Below are 16,905 nucleotides of genomic sequence, written 5' to 3'. Positions count from 1 at the left end.
GTAAAACACCCCTAGCGCTTTCGCGCTGGAGGTGTGCAAAAAATTATCTGTCATAAAATCATTGGGATAAAGATTGTTAGAGGTCCAATGATTGGGAACTTACGCCAATAAAAATTTTCCCGTGAAAAATTTAATATATAATTTTCAATTATTTCCATACGTCTGTTAAATTGATTCAACCCTTTGACAAAACTTTAAATTGACTCCAATTCAGTAAATTTATTTGTTGTTGTTTATTATCGCTTTCACTTAAATTCAAATAATTGAATGTTAAAAATTTAAAAAACATTTTTTTTTTTAATCTTAATCGTCACAAATGATAATTTTAGTATTTAAATAATTAAATCAGCAAAATTTTAAATAAAATTACTTTATCTCATAATATTACACAATTTTCACAAGAGCGCCAGATAAATCATGCGTTTTTGACACACGGTTCAAATATATAATCATATTAAAAGAAAGCAAAAAATTTTAATTCATATATACATATATAGATTTATTAAAATATTTAACTATTACGTAATTAACTACTATATGAATTTCTATATTATTTTTAAAAATTTAATTTATTTTAAACCCAAGATCAGTAAAAAATAATTTAAATTTAAAATTGAACGCAATAAATTTTCTGTTATAACTTTTATTGATTTATTAAATGAAATAAAATATTGAATATCAATATACAGATATATTATTTATATATATTTTTATAAGTGTATATTCATCCGGACTAGAAGAATGACGAGTTCGCGCTTAAAATATATACGGTCTATATAGTTGACAACGAAATAAATGCTTTAGGTCCGATTACTGGTCGTTTACGATCATTACAATTATTTAAGTGTGACTGTTACTGGGTATAGTGTCCCTGGGACGTTGATATCGTTTCCTCTGTTGAGTAACAAAGATAAAAGTATACATGTATGTATTTATATACATCTGTATATTTTTAATATTTGAAACTAATGTATCCGAAGTCCAACTTTGCGATACTTTTCAAATGTACATCAATTAAAATTTATTAATTTTTTAATTATATTGGAGTTTAACAGTTCAATTATAGCTTGGAAAAAATATTATGAAGTTTACAGAAAATTAGCTATTTTCGGATTTTGTTTTCAAAAAATCAATGCAAAAAAAAAAAAAACTACAAAAATGCACATGTAGAAAATTTAATAAACTATAGGTGCAATTTTTTTTATTATTTTTTTTTTTAAATTTATCGTTTCTAAAATAATTCAAAAATTATTAGACGTCGGGTAATTTAGTAACATGAAGTTACCAGACAATTAGCAATTTTTGAATTTTATTTTCAACAGATCAATTGCAAAAAAAAGAAAACTAAAAAAATGCACATGTAGGAAATGAAAAAAAACTATAAGTGCAATTTTTTTGAATTCTTTTTTTTTATAATTCATCGTTTTAAAAAATTTCAAAAATTATTAGACGTCGGCTAATTTGAGTATTATGAAGTTACCAGACAATTAGCAATTTTCGGATTTTATTTTCAACAAATCAATTGCAAAAAAAAAAAAAACTGAAAAAATGCACATGTAGGAAATTTGAAAAACTATAAGTGCAATTTTTTTAAATATTTTTTTTTTTATAATTTATAGTTTGTAAAAAAATTCAAAACTAATGAAACGTCGGGTAATTTGAGTATCACGAAGTTAACAGACAATCAGCAATTTTCGAATTTTGTTTTCAACAGATCAATTGCAAAAAAAAAAAACTAAAAAAATGCACATGTAGGAAATTAAAAAAGCTATAAGTGCTATTTTTTTGAATATTTTTTTTTTATAATTTATCGTTTGTAAAATAATTCAAAAATTATTAGACGTCGGGTAATTCTAGTAACATGAAGTTACCAGACAATTCATAATTTTCGGATTTTATTTTCAACAAATCAATTGCAAAAATGAGGGAAACTAAAAAAATGCACATGTAGAAAATTTAATAAACTATAGGTGCAATTTTTTTTTTATAATTTATCGTTTGTAAAATAATTTAAAAATTATTAGACGTCGGGTAATTTTAGTAACATGAAGTTAACAGACAATCAGCAATTTGTGGATTTTGTTTTCAACATATTAATTGCAAAAAAAAAAAAAAACTAAAAAAATGCACATGTAGAAAATTAAAAAAGCTATAAGTGCAATTTTTTTGAATATTTTTTTTTTATGATTTGTCGTTTATAAAAAAATTCAAAAATTATTAATTGCCGACTAATTTTAGTATCATGAAGTTACCAGACAATTAACAATTTTCGGATATTTTTTTCAACATATTATTTGCAAAAAAAAAAAAACTAAAAAAATGTACAAGTAGGAAATTAAAAAAACTATAAGTGAATTTTTTTTTATCCTTTTTTTTATGATTTGTCATTTTGAAAAAAATCTAAAAATTATTAGACGTCGGCTAACTTCAGTATCATAGAAAAATGTATATTTAATTCCAAAAAAAAAATAGTTTACAATATCATATACTTGTATATATAGATAAGTAAAGTGTCTCGCGTGTGCAGTCAGTTTCAGCTAAAATACGTTCAATTAACCCTCAATTGGAGCAACTGTTGGCTCGCCAACTCGCAAAGTAACGCGCATTCATTCGTACTAATAAGAAAGCGAGAGATGAGGAAAGAATCTTGTTCGCTAACGTTCAAGACAAACTATCTTTTATTTCCCTGGGAAAAATATAACATATAACTTTATATATTTAATATACACAGTCCATATAAATTAAAGCTTTACTTTATTTTTAAAAAAATATTATCGTATATTTGAGGCCAATGATCTTCATTAACTTTCAATTTATTTATATATACAAACAGTCAAAAATAAAATAACATTTTTAATTTAAATTTATTAACACGATAATTTATAAATATATATAAAGACCGTGTAAAAATAGTATAGCTGGTCTTCTTTATAGTTTTATAATATATCTATATATATTTTTTTATTGTCCGACGTGTATCGAAATAAAATGAAGATAAGAGAGTGGACTTGTAGAACGAAATGAAAATAAATAAAAAAAACACAAGAAATTATTAAGTATTTTTAATGAAAATATTAAGAGAACTATATTTAGAACATGACATTAAGTTTAACACCACACTAGTCTATGGTAGCGACGACAAATTAAGGCGATTAGCTTTGGAGCCAAGGTTCGTTAATGCAACACGCATTCACGTAGTGATCAAACACTCATATATGTCTTATTTTATTTTTGTTTATTTAGTTTTTTGTGTCACTTTGAACACTGAGTTACCTTTGCAAGTTTCAAATATTAATCAGCCTCATTGACAATTTTTCCAGTTACAGAAAACTTTATTACGAACGTAAAACACTCATACGCTATTGAGGAAACGAGTCTTTATTATACGGAGAGAAAAGAATTGTAATGATTACCATCCCGGGTCAAAAATAAAACTTGATTTAGACTTGGTTTACCTAGTCGAAATTTGGAGCCGTTTTTCACAAGACAAACTCGTCTTTTTTTACGGAGGCATGAAATATATTAAGTTTTCGCATTGGTTTAGACTTAACTGGCTTACTTAGTCACGATTTAAGACGAAAAAGTTGAAATCAAGTCGAAATTGACTTGGTTTAGACTTATTCGACTTAAAATGTAAGGCGAAAAAGTCTAAATCAAGTCAAAACTGACTTAATGTAGACTTATTCGACTTAAATTATAAGTCGAAAAAGTCAGAACTAAGGTGAAATAATTTTTATATATTAAGGCGAAAGTAAGGCGAATAAATGACTTTTTTTCGACTTGGTTTAGCAAGTCAAAAGTAATGTGAATGACTATCGTGCTCAAAGTAAAGACGAATAAGTTGAAACTAAGATGAAAAAAGTTCAAAAAGTTGAAAAAAATTAAATTTAAGTCGAAAAAGTCGAGATCTTATCAAAAAATCGTCGGCAAATCGATAACTTCAAAAGAAAATAAGGCGAAGCGAGCCTGAATCAAGTTTTATTTTTGACCCGGGATCGTACATAGTAATTAACCAGACTAGTTTTTTGAAAATGGTAAATAATGTTGTGTAGAATAGGATTCCCGAGTCAAAAACCAAAATTGGATTTAAGTCTCAAAGTTCTCAAAGAGGTTTCTGGGGATCGGTTTAGAATTTTAAGATTGACAAGAGTATAAAAAATTTTTCTTTCCAACTTTTGCTGTCAAATTGTCTGCACATTTGGGCAGCAAATTTCAGGCGATTTCAATGTCAAATTACTGTCAATTTCAATGCAAAATGACTATTAGAGATGGTAGGATGGTTAAAAATTAAATTTACTCAGACGCCCCATAAAAAGCTTCTTTTTAGTGAAAAAATACCTGGGGAATTTGGTTTTTTCTTTTTAAATAAAAAAAACACGAACCGCAGGACGATCGAAGTTCAATTTTCGATGCAATCGCGGTTTTTTTTAAATATCTCATGAAATATGCAGATTGAAGAAAAAAATCAGAGGAACAATTTTGTAGGAAATTGAATTCTTGACAAAAAAGGTTATATTCATTTTTTTTATAACATGTGTATTTATGAAGATATTTTGAAAAAACTTTTTTTAGATCTGATGAATTGAGCGTTTTAAGAATTACGAATTTTGAAAATAACATTTTTCTAAGTATATAGAAACATAACAAGTATTAATGATGTTACGAGTTACGAAGTTGTCTATAGTTAAGAAAAAACGATATTTCTAACATTCGCTATCCTTAAAATGCTCAATTGATAGAATCTAAAAAAGTTTTTTAAAAATATCTTCATAAATACACATTTTATAGAAAAAATGAAAAAGATCTTTTTTGTCAAAAATTCAATTTCCTACAAAATTGTCCCTATGATTTTTTCCTTTAATCTGCATATTTCATGAGTAGGGCCATGATTTTTGCGTTAATTTAAAAATAATCAATAATTAGTGTGAAATTTTCTATATTACCGAGAAAATATTAGTCGTATTAAAAAAGTTTTCAAATAAAAGTTGTAGGAACTTTAATTTTCTAAAAAAAATATCTCTTATAATTTTTTCTTAGGACTAATAAGAAAGCCGTAATTTCAAAATTAAGATTTTCATAATTCCCCAAATTTTGAATCGTTCATTATGAATCTCAATTTTTGAATTACGGTGAAAATATTGATCGTATAAGAAAATCATAAGAGACATTTTTTTAATAAAATTAAATTTCCTACAACTTTTGTCCGAAAACTTTTTTACTAAGACCGATATTTTCCCCGTAATATCAAAAATTTGAACTGTTCATTTCAAAAATAAGGCAAAAATCTTGTCCCTATTCTTGAGATATTTAAAAGAAACCGCGATTGCATCGAAAAATGAACTTTGATCGTCCTGCGGCACGTGTTCTTTTTACTCAAAAGAAAAAACCAAATTCCCCAGGTATATTTTCACTAAAAAGAAGCTTTTTACGGGGCGTCTGAGAAAATTTAATTTTTAACAACCACCCTAAGGGATAGTAATGGTTACCATTCTACATAGGAATCATAACTATTCTTTTCTCTCCGCGTGTCATTATCACTATAAAAATAAAAAAAAAAAATTAAATCGTTAAATAAAATATAGACTTAATTACAAAGTCTATAAATAACTAAAACTTATAATATACCCATCTATATAAAGACATTTAAATTAAATTCTCGAGACAAGAAATGACTTGGAAATATTAATTCGACTTATCGATGATACGTGATTGAGAAAGCAAGTACACACAAATAAATATATTTATATCGCGGATATATATAGAGGTAACACATATACCAGAGTAATAATAAAAGAGACAAAGTCATTTGGTAAATCTGTTTGGCTTCTTCTTGAGGGTCCACCCGACCACCATGGGGGTTCGACCACGGAATTAATCTGCGTCGTCGATGCCGCCTGCTTTATCCGACCACCATGGAAGATTGGCCACTCGTTATTAATCGCTTTCTATCTCACTCTCTCACTCACTCACTCGTTCATTCACTCTGCTTGTTTTTTCATTTATTTTTCCCCATTGCCGATGGCCGAATCAACCCGGTGGTCGCTAAAAAGAGAAAGATATATATATATATATATATATATATATATATATATATATATATATATATATATATATATATATATATATATATATATATATATATATATATATATATATATATATATATATATAGATATTTTAAAGAAATAAAAAAATTGAATGGCGAATCCCTGAAGAAATCCCACGGTGCCCGTGAAGATATACCTCGCGACCACCCCGACTTACTCTTTCTCTTTTCCCCATCATCTTCCTCTTTATTTTTCATCTTAACTCTCTTTACTACTACTACTACTTTTACTACTACTACTAGTAGTACTACTCCAACAATATAATAAACTATATTACAATATATACTCTTCCTCTTAACTTTTCCTTCTGATCCATCTCCTCTTGCGTCTTCTCTTCCCGGAGGATATACAAGAGCTCTTGTGTGTAATGTTGAAGACTATATATATATATATAAATATATATATATATAGTATGGAGTAGGATAACGGCGTCGAACTGGCTCGCTAACTGGCGGTCTTTATCTCAGATATATTTAGCCCAAGCGATCGCTCGCAGCGACGACCGGTCGAGAAGGATCTGAGAGATCCCACGGTGTCCGGTATGGTCCACCATGGGGGCTACCACCATGCTTGTCCCTCTTTCTCTTTTTCTTTTATATATTATCTCTTTACTTTAATCCTTTCTCTTTTCATCGGGCATTATATTTACTATCAGACTCTCTTTCTCTATGTCTTCATGTACACATGCCTCCGTAACACGGTCCCCCTTCCCCCCTCCCCCTTTTATGTACCTCTACTGGACATTTTATAACCACATACATATTAAATAATGTCTCATCGAGTTTTTAAATTAACAAGCTACTTATATAATTGTACGTTACTACGGAAAAATTTTATGACATTTTTATGATTCTGAAGTTAGCAGACAATTAATAAATTTTTGATTTTTTTTTCGACAATTCAATTTTTAAAAAAAGAAAACTAAAAAAATTCACATGTAGAAAATTTTAAAAACTATAGGTGCAATTTTTTCAAATATTTTTTTTTAGTATTTATCGTTTAAAAAAAAATTCAAAAATTATTAGACATCGGCTAACTTCAGTCTCATGACATTTTTATATTTTTTTAAAAGTTTTAAAATATTTATTTGTAATTAACAAAACTATGATGGTAATTAAAAATTATATTTTATCATTTATTTAAATGAATTTATCTTATCTATAATTAATAATTATTTTTTATCATAAAAAAAATAAACTATCAATCATTTTTAAAATTACATTTTTTTTTTGTACTAGAAATAATTATTATTATTATTAGACATAATTCTTGCATATGACATACTGACTGTTCGTATTTATCACGGCTATATTTAGCCTTTAGCTTGTCGACGAGCTGAAACGTAAAGTGAAAAGCAAATACTTACAGTCATCATCACTATTGTATTGTCATTTACGTCTGTCTACCGAATTATTAATTATTTACTAAAAATTTAAAAAAAAAACGGGACCAAATAATTTAATGATCCTGAAGTTAGCAGGCAATTAAAAATGTTTGGATTTTTTTTTTTCAACGAATTAATTACAAAAAAAAAAAAATAAAAAAATGCACATGTAGGAAATTTAAAAAACTATCAGTGCAATTTTTTAAATATTTTATATTTTTAAAATTTATCGTTTTAAAAGAAATTCAAAAATTATTAGCCGGCTAACATGATACTGAAATTAGCTGACGTCAAATAATTTTCGGATTTTTTTTTTTCAACGAATTAATTACAAAAAAAAAAAATAAAAAAATGCACATGTAGGAAATTTAAAAAACTATCAGTGCAATTTTTTTAATATTTTTTTTTTTTATAATTTATCGTTTTAACGAAAATTCAAAAATTATTGGTCGGCTAACATGATCCTGAAGTTGGCAGACAATAAAAAATTTTCGAATTTTTTTTTTCAGCAAATCAATTACAAAAAAAAAAACTAAAAAAATACACATGTAGGAAATTAAAAAAACTATAAGTGCAATTTCTTAAATATTTTATTTTTTTATAATTTATCGTTTTAAAAAAAATTCAAAAACTATTAGTCGGCTAACATGATACTGAAATTAGCTGACGTCAAATAATTTTAGAATCTTATTAAAAGTGTCAAATCAAAAAAAAAAATATTTCAGAAAATTGCACCTATAGTTTATTAAATTTTCTACATGTGCATTTTTTACTTTTTTTTTTAAATTAAATTAAATTGTTGAAAACAAAATCCAAAAATTACTAATTGTCTGCTCACTCCAGTGACTTAATAATGGAAATAAATTTAAAAAAATACTTGGCCATAAATTTACTGATCAATTAATAAATGATACTAATAAATTAGCAACAAAAATAATTATTATATATTTTAATAAACATTTAGTTCCCACAAGGTTGGAACCACGTCATTTTCACGGCAACTCCCACGGTCCCACGTCACGCCATATCCTGAGATCATTATCTCTGGGAATCTCCTGGTTTCGGACCACCCTCTGAGAATCTTATGATCGAAAACTCTTCCTTATTTTTATCTCAATACTTATTTATTTATTTAAAATCCATAAACGTAAATGAAGTAAAATAGTAAAAAAAAACGTCAGTCATTAATTCTACACAATTATCTTATTTATTCTTAACAAAGTTATATTTAACACATCAAGGATAATGCAGTATAATGTTGAGGATAAATTAATTATGTTATAGAACAGTTAGCTCGGTAAATATGAGGATATCAGTCTTCTATAATTGGCAAAGCACACGACGCCTTCTGACCACCTGGCATCTGTCCCACCTACGTGAAAGTTTACATCGGCATGTATTGCCGCATTTTCTATCCTTTTCTTGATAACTGCGCGAAAATTACTTCTCCTACATTAATAAATAAATATACAAATATCAGGTGACTGAGCTAGTGAGCGAACTCTTATCCAGTGAATGAACACTCGTATTTTTGAGTCTTTTTGGATAAAAGAATTCCGGAAAATTACACGGAGAAAAATAATTCATAAGTTAACAGACAATCGGAAATTTTCAGATGATCCTGAAGTGAGCAGACATTTAAAAATTTTTGAATTTTCGGATTTCAACAAATCAATTGCAAAAAAATAAAATAAAAATATGCACACGTAGAAAATTTTTAAAACTACAGGTGCAATTTTTTCAAAAAATTTTTTTTTGTATTTTATCATCTAAAAAAAAAATCCAAAAATTATTAGACGTCTGCTAACTTCAGTATCATAATTTTTAGATGTTTTTTTTTACCGGATAATTAGAAAAAAAAAAAAAAATGAAAAAATGCACATGTAGAGAATTTAAAAAACTACATGTACAATTTTTTCAAATTTTTTTTTTTGTAATTTTACGGTATAAAAAAAATCAAAAAATTATTAGAAGTCTGCTAACTTCAGTATCATGAAAAATATGATCCTGAAATTAACAGACAATCAGCAATTTTCGGATTTTTTTTTCTCAACAATTTCATTAAAAAAAAAAAAGTAAAAATATGCACGTGTAGAAAACTTGAAAAACTATAAGTGCAATTTTTTTTTATGATTTGTCGTTTGTAAAAAAATTCAAAACTAATTAGACGTCGGGTAATTTTAGTATCATGAAGTTAACAATCAGCAATTTTCGGATTTTATTTTCAACAAGACAAATACAAAAAAATGTACATGTAGGAAATTCAAAAAACTATAGGTGCAATTTTTCAAAATATTTTTTTTTTTATAATTTATTATTTTTAAAAAAATCTAAAAATTATTAGACGTCAGCTAACTTCAGTGTCATAGAAAAATGGGCTTAAGAAATTTCCAAAATTTTATTATGCTGTCGTCCCAACTTGAAACAAGAAATGGAGTTGCCAAAAAATTATGATGCTACACTACAAAAAATATTATGATACTGAAATTAACCATCTAATAATTTTTGAATTTTCTATATGTGCATATTTTTTTTTTTTTTTTTTTTAATTAAACTTGAAAAAAAAATTCGAAAATTTTTTATTGTCTGCTATTTTCAGGCTCGTAAACAATCATACACTTAAAACTTATTGATAAATTTTAATGACTATTTGTCGAAATTAGGAATGATAGTAGAAAATCAAAAACTTTTAGAGGCTCACAATAATAATTTAGTGTAGCAAAATAATTTTTTTACGATTCAATTTTCTGTTTCAGGTTTAGTCAATAGCATAATAAAAATTCGTAGATTTCTTAATCCCCTTTTTCTCCGTGACGAGTTAAAGTGACAGCAATTAAGTATTTCCTAAAATTTAAATAATGTCGGCAAAAATTGACTAATGTTCATTCATTGGAACTGTCACTTTTTAATCTCTTTAATTATTTAAAAAATTACAGTACACATATAAACAAAAGTTAAAAATCCAAACCGCTCGTTCATTTAAAAACCATCTTATCTATTACTTTTTTCACCCTCGTGTCAATGATTAAATATTTTTACCACTCAATTTATTATTATTCCAATAATTACATTATAAATAACACAATCTATTAAAATTTTTCCAATTCATAAATTTTTAAATTATTCAAATTTATTAATCAGGATAAAAAAAAACAAATCAATTGTCACTATCAAGAAAAACGTATAATATTTTAATAAGTAAATAATGAATGTCAATAATAAAAATGATTATTTGACACATTAATTACCTGTAAATAAATAAATAAATAATTAGCAGTCAATCATTTATTTATATAAAGAAAAACAAAATATATAATAATTTTTCTTTATTTTTCCGGTTTTAAATACATCGACATTATTCCAATAACCATCGCATTATTCTATTCGGACGTTTTGCCATTCAAGGATATATACAGCATACATACATATATATTTATATATATATCCACACAAATTACATATAGCGCGTCGACTACTATCGCTATTTGTCCGCTGTCTATAAATAGCATCTTGCTGTTGATTTACGAATAAATGAAAGCCGTTGTGAGTGTGCGTGGTTATATTACGTTATCTTATTCACTTTACTTGTTGTTTTTCTCTCTCTTTCTCTCTTTCTTTCTCTCTTTTTCCACACTTGGCTACTAAAGTTAACCAGCCGGTCACAGCTGCTATCTCACTTCGCGAGACACGCGCGTGTGTCCAGGATATCGCTAAGTATGTTGGCGTAAGTCCCCTGAGAGTTGTGCACGCGCGACTCCAACGCTTTACATTAACTTTAGCTCTACTCGTTCACCAACTAACCAACCGAATGGTAGCTCAACAGTACACCTTATATTATTTTCCTCTATTACATATATTTATACGAGACAAATATATGTATACATATATCACGATACTTATCTGTCATGTCCCCTACCCAACAGATTCAATTCTGTTACAATTAGAACGTCCAGCACTTGTAATAACCGCGTAAGATCAACGTTACTCCAGTTATATGTTTAGTATATACACTGTAAAAAATAACCGGGGTAAGTCCAAGCGGTGTAGGTGTTAAAATTGGCGGTGTTGAATTTCAACACCGAAAGCGGTGTGAAAATAACGCCGCCGCCGGTGTAGATATTCTGTACCGGGGTTAAAAAAAATTCTCCGGTGTTAAAATAACACCGCTGCTGGTGTAAATATTCTAGACCGGTGTTAAAATAACGCCGCCGCCGGTGTAAATATTCTAGACCGGTGTTAAAAAAAATTATACGGTGTTAAAATAACACCGCTGCCGGGGTAAATATTCTAGACTGGTGTTAAAATAACGCCGTCACCGGTGTAAATATTCTGTACCGGTGTTAAAATAACACCGCTGCCGGTGTAAATATTCTAGACCGGTGTTAAAATAACACCACTGCCGGTGTAAATATTCTTTACCGGTGTTAAAAAAAATTCTCCGGTGTTAAAATAACACCGCTGCTGGTGTAAATATTCTAGACCGGTGTTAAAATAACACCGCCGCTGGTGTAAATATTCTGTACCGGTGTTAAAAAAAATTATCCGGTGTTAAAATAACACCGCTGCCGGTGTAAATATTCTAGACCGGTGTTAAAATAATGCCGCCGCCGGTGTAGATATTCTTTACCGGTGCTAAAATATTTGTACTTACTCGATTACTATACTTGTTAATAAATAAAATTGTTTATTAATTTTCATAAAGGTTACCCCGCTTTTACACCGATTTTACTCCGCTTTTACACCGGTTACCCTGATTTAACACCGGTGAATTACTCCTCCTACACCGGTGTAATTTTATTTTAACACCGGGCGGAGTTAAAATGAGTCCATTTTCAACACCGCTCTTTTTACAGTATATATATTTTTATCTTAACATATATACCCAAGTAGTGCAGAGACAACTTTAAGATGTCAGAGATGACTTAAAAAGGACAAGACAAATTTTGTGTTTCTCAAAGCAGAGTGAGCCTCATCTCAGACTTAGTGAAATTTACTGACCCTCATTTTAGACTTAGAAACGTGACGACTATACTGGACCTCTTCATACTCAATGAACCTCATAGTGACCCTCATTTCATATCCAAAAATCTAACGACTAAAGTCAACTTCATTTCCCGGGACGAAAAATTTAATCTGATGGACAAGACAGGGTAACCCAGTCTTGGCCCAAGCCCGGGTAATTATTGTAACGGCCAAAGCTAGATTACCCAGTCTTGGCCCAAGCCTGGATTGCCATAGAATGGCCAAGACTCGGTTACCCAGTCTTGGCCCAAGCCCGAGTAATTATTGTAACGGCCAAAGCTAGGTTACCCAGTCTTGGCCCAAGCCTGGATTGCCATAGAATGGCCAAGACTCGGTTACCCAGTCTTGGCCCAAGCCCGAGTAATTATTGTAACGGCCAAAGCTAGGTTACCCAGTCTTGGCCCAAGCCTGGATTGCCATAGAATGGCCAAGACTCGGTTACCCAGTCTTGGCCCAAGCCCGGGTAATCATTGTAACGGCCAGGACTGAGTACCCAATCTTGAGCCAAGCATGGGCCAATATAGATGTGTCAAAGCTAGGTTCCCCAGTGCTGGGCCAAGTAGGGCCCCGTCATTCAACTCCGGCAGCTCCTGCACTTATTTTACCAAATTGCAAAGTCATTTTCAAATACTTTATTTACTATTGTGTCAAGTCTTATAACTCTTGAACCAGATGATGATGATGATGATGTTGATGATGATGATAATAAAATCTTCGAGTCTGGTTACACGTATAAATATTTATCAATTTGTTAGTAGGTAATAAACGAATGTGGAATAAACCTCGTCAACTGTTATATCTATTCCTTGTCCCTTGTCTTAATTATCGTGGGTTTTAAGCACTTGGTAGTCATATACCCGTTGATAGTTGTCGTTGTTGCACAACCGCTCTCTGCCAACTCTTTCTCGGACTCTCTCAAGGTGGTCTCGTCTAAATATAGCCGACCGCCGCCAGGAATAACACCAACCAGCTAGCCGGCAATGACCAAAGCATCTTACACACCACGCCTTCTTTTTCTTCTTCTTCTTCTTCTTCTTCTTCTTCTTAGTTTTCTTCTCCAACATCATCATGATCATCATCTCAAATCTTAAATCTTAAATCTTTATTTTACAGTCAATTTTTACTCTATCGCAAAGTAATATCGCGAACTAATTTTTAAGTTAACTATATATTAAAATACTTCAATAAATTATTATCGTGTACAACCTTTTTTAATTTTAAAATTAATAATTTTTTATTATTTATTATTTTAACTTCACGGTCAACTTGTTTCTGCTCCACTTGCTTAACAAATTTGTCATTACCAGGGTTATAAAATTATTTATAATTATTATTTATATTTTATTTTAAATGCTTTTACTGGTGCTGTTATTATTCATGATAAAGAAATTACTGTACGTTAAAAAGATCATGATTATGCATATATATAGACACGTTTAAGTAGTTTATTTAATTGTAATCAATGTCTGTTCAGATATTATCACAATGTGCTTATTATATTACATTCAATTTAAATTTCCCGGTTACACTGTAAAAAGTGGGGAGTGAATATGGATTTTATTTAAATCCAAATCCACTCAGTCACTAGTTCCGGAGTTTTAGAAAACATCACTCCGTATATGGAGCAAATAGAGAGTTTGTTTTTTCAGCAGAGTCATTTCGGAGTGATCTGGATTTTATTTAAATTCGCATTCACTCAATTCAGAGGTTTAATATTAACCCGAGTCAAAACCAAATTCGGATTTAAGGCTCAAAGTTCTCAATGAGGTTTTTGAAGATCAATTTAGAATTTTAAGATTGACAACAGTATAGAAAGTTATATTAGTTTAGCCCTCAAACTAGTAGTTACGAACAATTTTACAACTTTGAGGACTAAACTGGAATAACTTAATCTGGATTAGAGCCTCAAAATACTCAAAACATACAGGAATAATTTTATCCCCATTTGAATCTCAAAAGTATCATTTCACGTATTCTCTCCTCTCCCTTTTCTATCTAAAATTTTTCAAAATCCGAACTACAGTCTAACCTCAATATAACGAATTCCTCGATTTAACGAATTTTTCAAAATCCCCCAGAACTGCCCATAAGGGTCTATGTAAAATATATCTTTACATTACGAATATTTTTTTCAAACAACCTCACTATAACGAAAGTTAAATCATTGCACAATATAGATAGAAACTATTATTGACCTTTATATTACGAATTTTCCAGCCTATAACCTCAAACTATAACTTTTCATTCGTTGAGGATTTTGAGGTACTACTTCCCTAACGGACCCAAATTACGGTAAACCCACCGTAAATTACGGTAATCCACCGTAAAATACCGATTTACCGTAAATTACGGTGGATTTACCGTAATTTACGGTGGTTTTACCGTAAAATACGGAAATACGGTAATCCACCGTAAATTACGGTAATTCGGTAATCCACCCGAATTTTTTCACGGTAGATTTATCGTATTCGACGGTAAATTTACGGTATACCCGCCGTAATTTACAGTAATCCACTGTAAAGTACCGATTCACCGTAAATTACGGTGGATTTACCGCAATTTACGGTGGGTTTACCGTAATTTACGGTGGATTTACCGTAATTTACGGTAAATCTACTCGAATTTTACGGTATTCTATGGTAGATTTACGGTAAAAATACCGTGAATTTACGGTAACTCAGGTCTGCTAGGGTTATAATTCAAAATCGATAAATTATTAGGATTATGAGTACTAAAGTAGAGTTACTTTCTGAGCGGCAAATAAAACATCAAAGGAATTGAGGCTTTTGAGAACCAAACTAGGATTTATTTTTTGACTCGGGGAAAATAAACATCTTTTAGGAGTTAATTTCACTTCGAAATGAAGTTTCAAAATTATACTGAATTCCCTTCCGAAGTGAATTTTACTCTAAGGGCATTAAGTGAATACATATGTGACTGCAGTCAATCCGCTCCGTGTTTACTCCGGATTTACTCTGCTAATTTTTTTAGTATGTCTCAGAAATATGACAAAATAAAAACCGCGGCATTTTCGTAGCAAAGACTGAGATGCCGCGTTATCAATTACAGTGATTTATTTTTTCAAAATTTTTCGGGGGTTCCGTCATGCCTTAGGTATTCCGTATCGCTCTGAAATTTTTTCAGTATATCAAACTCATGACAATGACAAAAAAAAATTGATTATCAGGAAAATTTTTGAGAGGTTCCCTTGTGCCCCGGTCTCCCTTCCCTATACAAGCTTTTGAACCGAAGGTATTTTTTGGCCTTTCTCAACAAAATAAAACATATTTCTATAAAATTTTTTGAAAATTCTCACACGAGACACTGTACAATATCTATATTACTAAAGAAAATATATGTACCTAAAAATAAATATACTTATTTATATTTTAACAGAAATGTTCCGACTACAAAGCTTCATCGGTGCCAACTTTTGCAAGAACAGAACCACCAGACATACAGGCGTCTAAATCAGTGATTGCACTTTTACTACACTATGGATGGACAAAATTTTCAATCATAACTGAGAAAGATTGGTCGACAGTAGCGGAATCATTGCAGAAACAGGCAATTTCTAATAATTTGACAATAAATCATTACAAAATGGTTGAAGACCGACATAAGTGTTGTGAAGAAAAACTTGTTTGCTGTCAGAATGTCTGGTTTCAATTGATTCAAGAAACAAAAAATATGACAAGAAGTTTGTTTTTATTGCTCGATATTTTTTTTATTTTTTTTTCATGCAACAGCTTATTAAATCATCGTATTTTCTTTGTTGCAGTTTATGTATTTATGGGTACGTCACCATCACTCATTGAATTAATGTATGCGATGCAGAATCAACGATTATTGGACAATGGCGAGTACATGGTGATCCATGTTGACATGATGACGTATTCACAGAAAGAAGCAAGCAAGTACTTATGGAGTATGTATTATATTTTATTTTATTATAAAATTTATAAAGTAAATTACCCATTATTCAAATTAATTCCATAAATTGCTATAAAAGTATATAGATTTTTAGTAACCATTTAAGAAGCTCTCTTATAGGTTTATAAATTACATATATCCCATACATATATGACAAAAATATATTGAGCATTATATGAGATAATTTATATAGAGAAATATAAAACATTATATAAAAAGAAATATATTATTAAAAATATATAATCCAATGTATGTAAAAAAACATATATTCATAAATACTCTCTAAACATGAATTAGTGGAAATTTCATTAATTACGTTAGTGAAGCAGTATTCACTTCATAATAAGTGTATTTAAATAACAAATTAGTGAATTCTCACTAATAAATTTAGTACTATAATTTTCACTAGCAAATTAGTGATTTTCACTACTGAACTAGCGATATTTTCATAATTTCTAC

General features: G+C 29.4%; 1 protein-coding gene across 2 annotated transcripts in view; it reads left to right on the top strand.

Annotated features, from left to right (window-relative positions):
* LOC130664446 (receptor-type guanylate cyclase Gyc76C-like) overlaps positions 1-16,905 on the top strand; it is a 78,128-nt gene that overhangs the window by 42,289 nt on the left and 18,934 nt on the right. For both annotated transcript variants that reach the window (XM_057464344.1, XM_057464342.1), the window contains 2 exons: positions 15,910-16,213; positions 16,295-16,441. In XM_057464344.1, coding sequence (XP_057320327.1) covers positions 15,910-16,213; positions 16,295-16,441 — 451 coding nt within the window. The remainder of the gene's footprint in view (positions 1-15,909; positions 16,214-16,294; positions 16,442-16,905) is intronic.

This window comes from Microplitis mediator, chromosome 3 (genome assembly GCF_029852145.1).
Source record: "Microplitis mediator isolate UGA2020A chromosome 3, iyMicMedi2.1, whole genome shotgun sequence".
NCBI lineage: Eukaryota > Metazoa > Arthropoda > Insecta > Hymenoptera > Braconidae > Microplitis > Microplitis mediator.
Note: the sequence above shows the minus strand (reverse complement) of the source record. Positions and strands in the feature narration are given on the sequence as shown.